The following is a 14,528-nucleotide window of genomic DNA, read 5'->3' as shown; positions in this document are numbered from 1 at the left end:
AGCACACAGAGCCCCTCACCAAGTAGAACCACTCCTGTCACACCTCCTCCCAGGGGCTTTTTTTTTTTTTTTTTTGCTTATGAGGCAGAAGCCTTGAACACGTTTTAGAAAGCAAATTTTTGTTCCAAAGAAGTACTCTGGACAGGCAGAAAACTATCACCACTGGCTGAGCCTGCTTCCCATGTGGGGCGGGGCACACCTGAGAAGCCAGTTGTGGTAGATGCTGTTGGTGCCGCAGCCCTGTCCAGACCCTCGTTGTTGACAGGTACACCCACCTCCCAGCTTATGTGAGTGTGGCAGCCCAGGGCTTATACCTGAGACCTGCCCTGGAGCATCGCCTTTGGCTTATGAGAGCTGCTTAGGAGGTTCCACCGCCATCCAGTTCCAGCGGAAGCAATGACCGTCATGTGCGTACAACCACCCAGTCCTGTTGCCTGGAGACAGGGCAACTCTATGGTGTAGCTTCGGCTCCACGATCCATGAGGATCGGGAGAGGGCTAGACCTTCCCTGGGGCACGGGCTTGCTCTGCTCTCCACCCTTCCCTATCCTGCATCCCTTGCTCCCTTACAGATCTTTCCTGTGAGAGCACTCCCTCGGCAATCTCGCACCCCTAAGACACCATGCTCACCTGACGTTTCCCCTGATGCATCCTTCGTTCCTACTTCAGTCAGCTCTCACTTCTATAGGATTTGCCTCCAAGGGCTCCTTTTCTCCAAGCCTCCGACACAGTCTTCTTGAGTGTGCTTTCCAAGTCCATCTCATGGACTTGAGTTCTGCAACCAGAAAGAGTAATTCTGTATCAAGAACAAATTCAGGCCCAAGCCCTGAAGGGATGTCACCTCTCTCGTAGGGTAAAATACACACATACCCCCACAGAAGCATCAGAAGTTCACTAGCAGGAACTTCCCTGGTTCTGTCTCTCATACAAATGTTGCATTGTTGTGCTTGGCTCGTTGCAGTCACTAGGCAATGCAGGGAGTAGGGGTAGGAAACTCTGAGATAAGGGAAACCGGGAACTCAAGAAGATGGATTTTAGGGAGGAAATAGAACTTGGTTTCTTAGACCTCTCAGGATTGAAATGCACTGCCTTTGTCCCCAGGCGGTGGGGTTCTCATGCGGAGAGGTAGTCCAGGAGCTAGGCAGGGAAGGATCTGAGCCCCGTCCCCCATCAGAGATAGATCGGTTGGGCAGTCACACCCAGTGGCCTGATCAGACACTTTGTGGGGGTTCGTTCTCTTCTGTTCTTCCCCCACCTCCATGCCTTTGGCAATGTCTTGTTTAAATATTTGGGCAGGCTTCAGGGAAGAGGGGAGAGTGGGTGCAAACGCCTGAGGGATGGCTCTGCGTCTACACTTGGGCAGGGTGATGGAGAGCCCTCTGGGGTAGTTAGACGGTGAATCTGAGGACTGCACGTGTGAGGTCCAGCCCACACGTAGAGGAGGAGTAGAGGAATTTGTGATCCTAACTCACAGTGCCTTAGCCACACACGTAGGACTGACTGCAAGACCTGCTAGGGTGAACAGAAGGCAGAACTTCCAGCAGGGAACTGGTGTTTTCCCTTCTGCTTTTCACTACCGACCAGCTGTTCCTTGAGGGGGCTGGCCTGATACTCAAGGGCACTTGTGGGGGAGCAAGCCTCAGCCCTGGCCTCCCTGCTTGATGTGGCCACGCCCTAGAGGCTCCAGAATCAAAAGTGCCCAGGGGAAAATGAGACAGGAGCCACTAGTACTTTAGAGCAGAGCAGCTCAGATGTTGCCAACACCCCCACCAGCCCCCACCCCAGAGGCCTTCTCAGTGCCTTCCTGAGTCACAGGAAGTGCAGGGCTGCCACTGCACAAGCATGTCTCTTTGAATTCTCCATTTCGTCTTGAATATGCATGTAATTTTTGCAATGGACTCCATTTGGGAACGTGAGTGACGTGAGAAGCGGTATAGTCTAGTTGCTAAGAACATGCAGTGTTTAAATCTTTCTACATCAGTCTCCTCATTTGTAAAGTGGAATAAAAGTTAAACCTACCTCATAGGCTGGTGTGATGACTGAGTTAATACAAGCAAAGTACCTGGAACGGTACCTGGTACATTGTAAGTGTTTGGAAATGTTAACATCATTATTCCTCTACCCTACCTTGATAGGAGAAGTGCAAAGTCAATCCTCATTATTTGCAGATTCCATATTTGTGAACTTGCCTATTTGCTAAAAGTTATTTGCAGCCCCCAAATCAATGCTTGCAGCACTTTCATGGTCCTCTGATGAGGGGTGAACATTTGGAGTTGCCTGATATGCATTTTCCCAGCTAAGGTCCATCAAGGCCATGCTCTGCCTTCTTGTTTCAGCTCTCATACCGTAAACAGGTACCCTTTGAGGGCCTATTCAGTGCCACTTTTCACATTTTGGTCTTTTTTCTTGGTGATTCTGCTGTTTAAAATGGCCCTCCAGAGCAGTGCTGAAGTGCTGTCTAGTGCCCCTAAGCAGAAGGCGGCTGTGATGTGCCCTGTGGAGAAAATCCTTGTGTTAGATAAGATACCCGTGTTAGATAAACTTCATTCAGGCACGCGTTGTGGGTTCAGTGTGAATGAATCAATACATATTAAGCAAGATGTCTTTAAGGAGAAACACACATATGTACTGATTGGTTCACGAGAATGTGGTGACCAGAGGTTGGCAGGAATCTAACCCTGTATCTTCCCCAGGATCAATGGTCTGGTATTCCCAAATAAACTGTAAAGTTCCCTTTACTTTATAAGAACATAACTGATAATGGTGAATAGGAGAATCGACTGTACATGGGTGCATTCTTTCTGGTTTAGCCCAGCCCCCCCGCCCCCACCCAATGACTAGTCTCCCCACGGCCGCCTGCTCCTCTGCCTCCTTCATACTGAACGTCCTCTGCTAACTTCCCGCAAGATTCCAGCTGTTTTACATGGACCGCCCTGGAGATCCTCCTCTTGGCCAGAGGAAGTCACCGAGTTAAGGAAGGCAAGATAGGGGAGGTAGGCGTGCAGGGCCAGCTCCTCTCCGTAAAGCTCTAACACCACCTGTAATGTACCAAACACAGAACAGGCAGGAAAGCAACTTCAGAGATGAACAAATGAAGGCTTTAGAGAGAAGAGCGATATGGGCTCCAACCCTGACTTTGCAACTCACTGTGTACAAGTTATGTTATCCCCTGGGCCTCAGCTTTCCCATCAATGAAATGGGTATAATGTTACTGTCACCACGGGGCCCTTGTGAAGATAAGCTGCACATAAAGAGCTTGGCACGTGGCTGGCACACACTAGGCACCCAAGGAAATGATGACTGTGGTAGGACTTAGCCGGGGGCACAGTGAGACTTTCAATCCCGGGCCCTTGGATTTATACCTCTGAGATTAGGCCAAGGCCAGGGACAAGCGTTCCACCTTACTTCACTTCCACAAGTCCACGAGGAAATTCACCCCAGTCCCGGTGCCTGACACCTCCACCCCAAATCCCAAGCCTGGGCACCCCATGGTTTGGGCAGCTGAGCAGCTCTGTTACCCAAGCTCGGCTCATAGGAAGTGGCACCAGGTACCCGCTTACGAGGCACCCCTACTGGTCGGTCGCTGGTGGTCCCTGGCAGCCAAGAGTCCGGGTGGTGAGTCCACCGGCCCCCGCACAGGATCTGCGCTGGGCGCCTCCGGAGGCAGAGGCGGCGCAGGCCGGGTGGGGCCACTGGTCTCCGACTTTGGTCACGCCTGGCCGGAGCTCCGGAGGCTCGCAGGCACGAGCCAGCGGTTCCGGGCAAGCCTCCGTGTGGCCGCTGGGCCTGACTTAGCAGAGTCGGCGCCGGGGCCCTGGCGGGGCGGGTGGAGGCTCGGGGAAGTGCGGGGGTTGGGGGAGGGGTCGATGGCATCCCCGCTCCCAGCTCCGGCTGAGGCGGAGCGCCCCGGCTGGCTCGCGGCGCAGCGGCCGCCTTTCCCCTGCGCGCCTGCCGGCGGCGGCGGTGGCGGCGTCGGCAATCCCGGCTCTTGGCACCACGCCTGGCGGCCGGCCCTAGGCGAGGAGTGGCTTCCAGGAAGCGGGCGGCGGAGCGTTCCAGCCGAGTCTCGCCGTCGCCGCGGCCCCGCGCGCTCCGAGCGGCCCGGCCCGGCCCCTCACGCACTCTCTTCACGCCCCCGGCGTCCCCCGCACGGGCGGAAGGCGCGGGGCCGACGCGAGGGCGGGCGGGCGCCCGGGCGCGCCGTGCACTTGCCGGGCGGTGCAGGTGGCGGCGCGCGCCCTCCGCCTCTGGGCCCCCGCCAGCGCCTTGCTCCGCACGCCCGGAGGGGGCGGGAGAGGCGGGGCGGCCCCGTCCCAGCCCCATTTAACTTCTCGGCGGCGGCGGCGACTGCGGCGCCGCGGGCTGGAGGCCAGCGTCGGGGAAGGTCCCGGTGCCGGATTCCGCACGAGGTGTTGACTGGGCCGCTTCTGTCCGCCTCTCCTCCGCGTGCGCCGAGCCCGCGCGGCCCGGGCTGCACGTCCCAGACGCTTCTGCGGCGCCAGGTGGGTGCTAGGAGCTCGGCGCCCGGGGGTGGGAAGGCTCTCTCCGGGGGAGCAAGACGGGGCGGTGGCTTCTGAGCGGGATTGCGGGGCTCCGAGCGGGAGGGTGCACTGCTGTGTTCCCGGGAGCTTCAGGACCGGGGCGCTCGGCAAGGCTCGGAGACCTCGGGCCGGGCAAACTCCCGTGGGGTCCCGGTGGTTTGGGGGAGAGACATTCAGGGGCGCTTGACTGCGGGGAACTCCACCGGGTTGGGGGTTTTCAGATTTGGGACTTTCTAGGTAGAAAACGGGCTGACAGCACCTAGTGGTCTTGGGCGTCGGAAGGTCCGGCCGGTTGGCAAGTGGGATGCGAGCACCTAGAGCGCCAGGGGCTGAGTGACGCGCCCGCTGTGGCAAGTGGACGTGCGGGACTGGGACGCGGCGGCGGCGGGGGCCCGGGGACTGCGAGCCGGCGGGTAGTCGGGGGGAGTGCGCGCCGGGACGGCTGCTGTGAGCGAGCGAGCGAGCGAGCGAGGGGGCCGCACGGTCCCAGGGCCCCGCACTGGCCGCCTCCCTTCGGCCCAGAGTCGCCGCCTCAGGTCGGAAACAGCAGCACATTTGCGGATCGCATTAGGCCAGGCCCTTAATGCTTTCTCCAGATGGAGAGAAGCCACCGACCCGCCCCCGGACACCGGCTCCGCCAAGGCGCTCGCGAGGCGAAGCGAGAGGCGAGGGTGACCTCGGCTTTTCGGCTTTTCCAGGCTCGCCTCGTTCTGATTTCCCTGCAGACTGTCAGGAGAACTCTGAAGAAAGCCCCCGCTGCCCTCCTGGTCTCAGAGGGCCTCTGCTGGTTTGCCCTCATCTACTTTTAGGAGATTGTGCTAGTATGGCCCTGAGGCTGTGCCCTCCGAACCTCCCTTAACTCAACTCTCAGGCCTCTCTCCGAACCTCCCTTAACTCAACTCTCAGGCCTCTCTGGCTGCAGGGCTGAGGCTCCGAGGATGAACGGTGTCCTCTGGTGGGGAAAGCCTTGAACCGTCAGAAGACCTGCATTCCAGTCCTAGAAAAGTCATCGTCTTGCTGTGTGACCTTAGGCAGTTCCCTTCCCCTCTCTGGGCTGGCTTAGTTGGGCTTAGACTCAGTTTTGCCTGAAGCAGCGGAAGCTGGCAGGTGCCCTAACCCTTGGCTCCATGCAGGCTTCCTGAGTGGGATGCCAGTAGCCACACCCTGCTTCTGACACATGGGCTGGGAAGTGGCTGGTGCAGAGATGGCTCAGCTTCTGGAGGGCTGGAGGTACGGGTTGCACACTGGAGGCTGGTCTAGCTGCCCTCCTGACTTTGATGTGGACTCCTCCTAAAGAGAGCCCCAGAGAGACTGTACCCTGTGATAGGTAGCTCCATCCTGGGCCAACACAAACCTTTCCAAGACACTATGTGGGGCTCAGGGTTCCTCCCTTTGGTTGGTCTGTTAAGTCATGAGTGCTGCCACTGGGTCCAGAGCTGATTGGAAACCAAATCTTTCCTCCTTTTTAGGCTGCAAGTGAGCTCCCCAGGAGACCGGACTCCATGGCTTCCTGGAAGAGCCCCTGGTGGCTGCTGGTATGGAAGGTCTTCATGCACTCTGCCCTCCTGCAGGTAATAGGGAGGGGAAGGGGAATGGTAGGCATCCCCCTGTTCACTTAGGAGTTTCATTCTAGGTCACCTAAGATGTGGTATGATTAATGTTCATCTTATGCCAAAGAGAATCTAATTGTTTCTTACCTCCAGCAAATGGTATTTCTGGTTGGCTTAGCTGTAAGCATAATCCAATCCCTCGGGTCCTCTCCGAGTCCTGATACCACTGTGCCTTGATACCACTGTGGATGCTGTATATGAGTGATAACTTGGGGCTGTGATGGATCCTGTCTTTTTCAGTCTGGAACGGCTGTCTGCATGTGCACTGTAGAGACTTGGCTGCTATAGGCCAGGACACAATGATTGGGCAGAGGCCAGGTTGTGGCATTAGCTCAGCCACTAAATAAGTATTGTGTTTACGTCTATCAACACATATCACACTGTTTTGCAGTCCTCCCTCCCTCCCTCTCTCTCTCCCTTCCTCCCTCCCTCCCTCCCTCCCTCCCTCCCTCCCTCCCTCTCTCTCTCTCTCTCTCTCTCCCTTCCTCCCTCCCTCTCTCTCTCTTGCTTTCTTCAAATGCTCTTTTTAATAACTGTCACCCAGAGCCACGGGCCTATGGGTTGAGCCCCTGGGCAGGGCTGGTGGCCAGACCCTATCGGCTTCCAGTGGCACTACAGGGCTTTTCTAAAATGAAGCCTGGAGTGGGCTGGCAGCGGGTCCCAGCCCTGGAAGGTCCCGCCTACTCGGGCTGCGCATGGTCCCAGCTGCAGCATCTCTCGGGCGCCGGGTTACAACGGTTACAACGGTTACAACGTGGAATGCTTCCTGAAGGGCACTCGTGGTCAGGAGTGCGGCTGCTGCCTTGTCCAGGAACCAGCAGAATTTCCCAGCTCGGGGCTGGACCAGGGCTGCGGGGAGCGGGTTTTCCTGCTTGTGGTCCAAAACGCGCTTCAGAATGTCTGCCTTGCCTGCTGTAGTCGCCACAAAGACGACACTTGGAGCTGCCTCCAACACGGGAAGTGTGAGGCTTCTGGGGGGTCGCCGATGGGGGGGGCCACCAAATTCTCCCGCTCCTGCAAGGGGGGAGTGGCCGGGGAAGAGTGAGCAGGTGTGGCCATCGGGACCCACACCCAGAATCAGCAGGTCGAAAAGCAGAATGGAGTCCCCTCTTAAGGCCTGTCTCACCTCCTTGGCCGAGTCCTCAGCCACCTCCTCCACAGGCAGCGCGGGGTTAATGGTGATCACCTGGTTGGCGGGGCTGGGCAGTGTGGAGAGCAGGTGGGGCTGCTGGAGGCCATCAGTGCTCTCGCAGTGCTCCAAGCGCATGTCGGAGAAGCCCAGCCTCCAGCGCGCAAGGCCGGCAGGCCCGGTGCAGGCAGCGGCGGCGGGCAGCTCGTGGGCCCGCATCGATTCGAGGCTGCCGCCGGACAGACCGAGCGCCAATTGGCCTTGGCCCCGCGCCAGGCGCTGCGCCACCAGTTGTGCCAGTGACGGACCCAGCTCCTGCAGGCTGGAGAAGACCAAGAAGAGGCTGCCAATGTGCCTGCGCTGCAGTCTTTTCTTTAGCAACCTGTCTTTCCCACCAGCCCCAGGGGGACTCAGCTCAAGCATCGCATCCTCAGTTACCCACTGGACAGACTCAAACGAATGGAGCTAGCGTTGCCTGAGAGACAATAGAGAATGGCGGAGACTGTGGCAAAGTTGATGGTACATGCTCCATCTATTAAGAACAATCTCTGCTCAACTCCAGCTGATCATTGCCAAGGGAGAATGCACACTCAGGATTGCTGGATCGTACTAGTTTGCAAGATAGCTGGTTATCCAGACTTCCTATGCTATCTCTCAGTTGTTAAAGCATTGAAAGCCAGACATATATATTTGTAGACTAGATTCAGCCAAGCAATTTGTACCCCCAGATCTAAAGGTGCAGAGCACTTCTTAGTGTTGTGTCCTGAGGTATGCTGCTAGCCCATACCGTACCTTGTGTGAACTAGAACATGCTGGTCCATACGGTATCTTGTGTGAATTAAAGCAAGGCAACCCCTCCTTGCACATGTAACTTCTCATTACATGGCTTGGTGGCCTCTGTACTCCCAGGGCTGGCAAAGGGCCTGGCACGTAATAAGGGCTCTAACGTCTATTAGATGAGCATATACACGTATATAAAGAGATACACCCTGGGATAGATTAGTCAGACTTCTCTGCTTCTCATTTCACTCCTGTACTTAGTGTTTCTAAGGCCTCTTTCAGCTCCAGTGTCCCATGATTTCGGTGGCTCATGCAGAGCTGGTTAGTGAGGTACATCTTCTCCCCCATTATTCATTTTATTGGTGCTACCCCATATTCGCATTTCAATAGATAGCTTTTATTAGAACAAATGTTAATATTTTCAGGGTAACTTTAGGATTTCTGTGGTCAGCGAGGTATAGTGTTGGGGCAAGAGGATGGAGACTTGCTTTTCCATCCCATCAGCAGATCTGAAACAGGCTGTGAGAGCTCCAGAGATTTGTTCCTGGTCAAATGAGGCTGAGTCTTCAAGGCACCGAGTTTCATTTTGCCTTCTTCCACCCTATAAAATTTAAATGTGTTTTGAGGCAGTCTGTTGACCTTTGGCCAAGGGCAGTGTTTGCCCAGCTTGAATCACGCACTGACCTCTTTTGCATTTTTCCATATCTTTGTGCCGCTGCAGTGTTGTTTCCATGTACTGGGGCAGTGTGCACAGAAGGCTGTAAGCGGAGATTTCAGGCCAGCGGTCTTCATCATCCACAGCGTCAGCTGTTGGAATCCCAGCTCCACCACTTCAAGGCCTGTTATACAAACGTCTCTGCGTCTCAGTGTCCACATTTGTAGAGAGGGGGTGTCTACCTCATAGAATTTTTTGGAGGAGGTAATCCATTGTGAAGAGGAAAAAAGTAACAAGCAAAATGAAAACTGTCTGGCATGTAGTAAGTGTACGAAGTCAGTGCTGTTGCTGTATTAACCCTTTGAAACAAGCGAGATGCCTGTGATTTCTGCTGGGGATGTGGCTGGTCCCATCACGGGGCCTGGAGAATGTTCTAGGCAAGGCTAAGTCAGTTTGGGGTGCCCAAGGGTTGGACACTTGGTTATCTCCCTAGGGTCAGCCTGAGTTTGAGTCAAAGCTGCTCCTCTGAGGTATCTTGGGATTTGGGTGTCTGGGGGGCCCTTGGGGGTCTTCTTTGGTCTCTCCCCTTCCTTATAAGTGCTGCCATCAGGAGGCTGGTGGAGAGTTAATAGCCGTGTGAGGCTGAGCTGCAAGGAGCAAGGAATGTGCCAACTCATTTAATAAAAACTAGATTTTCTTTATTAAATCAGCTAAAACTGAAACCTTTATATTCACTGGCCACAAATAATTGTGATAGATTGCAGAGCAAGCCATGAGGTCAGCAGTCTTGTGTTTCTCTAACTCGTTCTTGACTGTTTCTGGAGGAGCTCACCGTTTCCCTCACTCAGGCAGCTGGAAAGGCCTCCCATCTTCCGGTTACACCCTGGCCCTGGGAGCTTCCTGTTGCTCTGGGCCTGCTCCTTAGGGACCCTGATCTTCCCTGAGAAGACAGGTGCTGCTGTTCCAACTCTGTCTTCCAGCCTTCTGCATTGAGAAGTCTCAACTCAGGGGGATATAAATATGGAGCAAATCCTGGGCTCCAGCCCTGCTTTGCCAAATCCATTCCATTTCCATGCCTCCGTGCAATCTTGGGCAGATTCCCTTTCATTTATTAGAAGTCCAGTCCAATTTAAAATGTCGATTCCCTGCTTGATTTAAATCTTATCTCCCTTCTGTCTAGTCTAGCCTTGACACGTGGCTCCAGGTACCTGAAGTGGGGTCGTACTGTGGTCCATTCTCTTCTCACCTCAACCGGTGGTAAGGACTGGTGTGGGGTTCTTTCTTCCTTTTAGTTGTTCTCGGTCCAGCTGGGGTTGGGAGCAAGGAGAGGGGATGGGGAGAAGGTCAAACAGCTCTTGACTTAACTGGATGCCTCTCTCTGGTAGTTGTCACCGTCTCCAGCTCTCGTTGACTCTCTGCCCTCTGCGTAGCACATGTAAGTTCTTCAGAGGGTTCTGCAGGACCTGCCTTTCCTGAAGCAGGAGGTCCAGCTCCGGCTTGCCTCGTGCTGCTGGGATCTTCTTGCCTCCAGGCAACCTTGTTGGGTGGGGTGCTGGCAGGATGGTTTAAACCCGGTTCCTTTGGTGTTGTCCACTTAATCCACAGGAGGTGCTCTCATCCTTGCTGTGCAGTGGGTGGGGGTGTGGGATGCTCCAGCGCTGGCTCCTCTCTCTGTCCTGCCAACTCCCTTCAGTTCTCTGGTCCTTGCTCTGCTAGGACAGATCCGTGGATCCAGTCTAAGCTCATGCCCACCTGGAGAGTGGATCTCCAGTCTCTCCTTGCAGGCATCCCCAGTCTCAATGAGTGATTCTTTTATTTCTTCAATACATCTCAGTCCTCCTTCTGAGAGGGGAAGGAGTGAGGTGGTAGCTGGTACCCCTTCTTAGGGAGCTCTCAGGGAGAGGTCACCTTATGTTGGTAGCCCTCTTGAGAATGTGTGTACTTAGCTCCTCCTTATCACGAGCTTTGCCCCCTAAATTCCAGTGTTTCGGCATTGGGAAGGGTCAACATCTTGATACTAAAATTAGACATGTTGGTTCTAGTCCTAGGGCCATGCTGGTCTTGGTGGTAGTTCTGGTCTCTGATTCCAGTGGTTCTGGTCTGATGTTTTAAGTATTGTTACGTTAGGTGGTTCTGGTCTCAGAGGTTCTCTCTGGCATTGTTTTTTGGTCTTGTCGCTGTTTCTGATCTTAATCATTATGGTTTTCATCAGTCCTGGGGTTGGGAGTGGTTCTGGTCTCAGTGATTCCGGATATCTTGGTGGTTCTGGTCTTGGTGGTGTTTTTGTCTCCGTGGCTGTTACCACGGTGGAAGCTCCAGTATTAGTAGGTTCATGTCTTGGTGTTGGCTGTGGTTTTGGTGGCATTGGTGGCAGTTCTCCTGCTGTGACACCACCAACATTAATCCCAACGTTCGCTTTCACTCCATCTCCTTTAAATCAGAAGTCAGAATCCACACTTGGGTGTTTGTTGTGAGTTACAGAAATCCCCTGGCTCCTCCAAATCACTCTTCTGACCCAGGAGAAGGAGGTGACACATTCAGTCTGAGACGGTGGCCTGTGTCAGTTCCCTCGTGACTGAATCGGGTCCTCCATGAGCCTTGGTTACAGATCCATAAACACTTGGATTCACCCTTTACAATAGCTTCTTATGATATCAGTTAATTTGTGGTAGGACCTTTTGTTTTTTCATCCTTTTCATCTGTTTCTCTCTTTGTTCTCATATGCACGATCGCCGTACCTTCTGATCATCCTTCCACAGAACTCTCCAGGCGAGTTCTGTGACACTTTTCCTGCTGTCCCCTATGCAGGGAAGACGTTTAAGAGAATAACAATCAATTGATTGAGCTCATTGTCATCACTTGACACTCTGTGTCTAGAGGCTCTGACCGCTAGCAGATAAATTATGCAAATAAAACATTTAAATTGTAGAAAAATTGGGAGCTTCCCTGGTGGCACAGATTAAAAAAAGTCTATTATTTTACATCAACTGTTAAATGTAAACATTGAAAATAAAAGACAATTTTGATAGCTTAGTTTTGGCCTTCCTCCCTTCCTTCCTCCCTCCCCCTCTCTCTCTTTTTCTTTCTTTCTCGCTCTCTCCCTCCTTTCCTTCCTTCCTTCTTTCCTTTCTTTCTTCCTTTCTTCCTTCCTTCCCTTCTTTCTTCTCGGTAACCTCACTAAAATGGAAGACACCCAGTATCTCTGAGAGGTTTCTGTCAGCCTCTTCCATGAGCTGCAGATCAGTATATCTGTGAGCTGCTACTTACCTCCACCAGGATATTCCTTGCGGACCTCAGACACAATATTTCCTAAATGGAAATCCTCACCACCCACCCAGCTCTGTCTCAGTGCCTGGATTCTCCATCTTCTAGTCATTTGACCCAGAATCCTGGGGCCACTCTAGATGCCGCCTTCTCTGTTGCCCCTGCCCTGTACCCATCCGGCCACTAACTTCCATTTGTTCCATCTCAGAAATATCTCTTAGGGACTTCCCTGGTGGTCTAGTGGTTAAGACTTCACCTTCCAGTTCAGGGGATGCGGGTTTGATCCCTGGTCAGGGAGCTAAGATCCCACATGCCTTGCGGCCAAAAAACCAAAACGTAAAACAGAAGAAAATTGTAATAAATTCAATAAAGACTTTAAAAAAAGAAAGAAAGAAATGTCTCTTTAATCTGTTTTGTCCTCTTTGTTTCCACTGACACTGTATGTTTGAAGAGTAGGGTATTTGACAGCATGGGGTATGAAATAAGGATGAACAAAGATAGTTTGTGGCTACACTGGGGAGGACCTTGCCGAGCACACTAAATAAATTAACGATGAAGAGGACTTGATTCAGTGGGCAGCATGGAGTCCTGTGGGCGTTGACCAGGAGGTGATGGGAGACACCAGGAAGACTCCATTGGACCACTGGGAACACACTTGAGTGAAAGATACTTGGGATGCCGCTGGCACCAGTGCAGGTTGGGACTGATGAGAACTTCAGCTCAGTTTGCAAGAGAGCATGGGGCCGTGGGGAGGGGGGAGTAGTCTTCAGCAAGAGCATGTAATTATGGGCACCATTTTAGAACCTGAAGGGATAGAACTTGACAAGTGATTATGTGGGACTGAGAGAGAAAGAGGGAAGAATTGAAGATTCCTTTAGGTTCTGAGCTAGTTTTAGGGACACACGAAGGTGAAAATTCACCCTGATCTTGTGAAATTGTCAGTTATGTTTGAGAGAGTAGCTTCAGGGGAAGCTGTGGATTGCAAAATGTGAGGGACTGAATAAGCCTCTTTAATAAGTTGTGCTGGGAAAACTGGGCAGTTACATGTAAAAGAATGAAATCAGAGCACTCCCTAACACCATACACAAAAATACACTCAAAATGGATTAGAGACTTAAACGTAAGGCCAGAGGAAAACAGGCAGAACACTCTGTGACATAAATCACAGCAAGATCACCTCCTAAAGAAACAGAAATAAAACCACAAATTGGACCTAGTGAAACTTAAAAGCTTTTGCACAGCAAAGGAAACCATAAACAAGACGAGAAGACAACCCTCAGAATGGGAGAAAATATTTACAAACGAAGCAACTGACAAAGGATTAATCTCCAGAATATACAAGTAGCTCATGCAGCTCAGTATCAAAAAAACAACCCAATCCAAAAATGAGCAGAAGATGTAAATAGACATTTCTCCAAAGAAGATATACAGATGGCAAACAAACAAATGAAAGGATGCTCAACATCACTAATCATTAGAAAAATGCAAGTCAGAACCACAGTGAGATATCACCTCACACCAGTCAGAATGGCCATCATCACAAAATCTACAAACAATGCTGGAGAGGGTGTGGAGAAAAGGGAACCCTCTTGCACTGTTGATGGGAATGTAAATTGATACAGCCACTGTGGAGAACAGTATGGAGGTTACTTAAAATATTAAAAATAGAACTACCATACAACCCAGCAATCCCACTACTGGGCATATACCCAGAGAAAATCATAATTCAAAAAGAGTCATGTACCACAATGTTCATTGCAGCACTGTTTACAGTAGCCAGGACATGGAAGCAACCTAAGTGTCCATCGACAGATGAATGGATAAAGATGTGGCACCTATATACAATGGAATATTACTCAGCCATAAAAAGAAACAAAATTGAGTTATTTGTAGTGAGGTGGATGGACCTAGGGTGTGTCAAACGGAGTGAAGTAAGTCAGAAAGAGAAAAACAGGTACCGTACGCTAACATATATATGGAATCTAAAAAAAAAAAAATGGTTCTGAAGAACCTAAGGGCAGGACAGGAATAAAGACGCAGGTGTAGAAAATGGACTGGAGGACACAGGGAGGGGAAAGGGTAAGCTGGGACGACGTGAGAGAGTAGCATTGACATATATGCACTACCAAATGTAAAGTAGATAGCTAGTGGGAAGAAGCTGCATAGCACAGGGAGATCAGCTCAGTGCTTTGTGACCACCTAGAGGGGTGGGATAGGGAGGGTGGGAGGGAGACGCAAGAGGGAGGGGATATGGGGATGTATTTATATGTATAGCTGATTCACTTTGTTAAACAGCAGAAACTAACACACCATTGTAGAGCAATTATACTCCAATAAAGATGTTAAAAAAAAAAGGAAATATGTAATACTCTTTGAGAAGGAAACAGGATCATTAGGAAGCTTCTTCTGAGCAAAGTGAACACTTCAGTATATATGCACTGCAAAGGGAGGCAGCAAGGAGAAAGGGAGGGATTAAAGATCCAGGAGGAAAAAACCAATTGTATGCAGTTATTTCATAACAGAGAAAAAAAAAAAGTAGGCAGTGTTTCC

At 52.0% G+C, this 14,528-nt stretch overlaps 1 protein-coding gene and 1 pseudogene across 7 annotated transcripts in view; one reads left to right on the top strand and one right to left on the bottom strand.

The window, feature by feature from the left end:
* The first annotated feature begins 3,890 nt into the window (after positions 1-3,890).
* Positions 3,891-14,528, top strand: part of ADAMTSL3 (ADAMTS like 3) — a 384,689-nt gene continuing 374,051 nt past the window's right edge. For all 7 annotated transcript variants that reach the window (XR_007476023.1, XR_007476024.1, XM_049706862.1 and 4 more), the window contains exons 1-2: positions 3,891-4,501; positions 6,010-6,111. Coding sequence is in view for 5 of the 7 variants with exons in the window: in XM_049706862.1 (XP_049562819.1) it covers positions 6,043-6,111 (69 nt within the window). In the remaining 2 variants the exon portion in view is untranslated. The remainder of the gene's footprint in view (positions 4,502-6,009; positions 6,112-14,528) is intronic.
* On the bottom strand, positions 6,898-7,702 carry LOC101280247 (6-phosphogluconolactonase-like; annotated as a pseudogene).

The sequence above is a fragment of the Orcinus orca genome, chromosome 2 (assembly GCF_937001465.1).
Source record: "Orcinus orca chromosome 2, mOrcOrc1.1, whole genome shotgun sequence".
Classification (NCBI taxonomy): Eukaryota; Metazoa; Chordata; class Mammalia; order Artiodactyla; family Delphinidae; genus Orcinus; species Orcinus orca.
The sequence above is the reverse complement of the archived record's forward strand: the minus strand, read 5'-3'. Positions and strand labels throughout refer to the sequence as shown.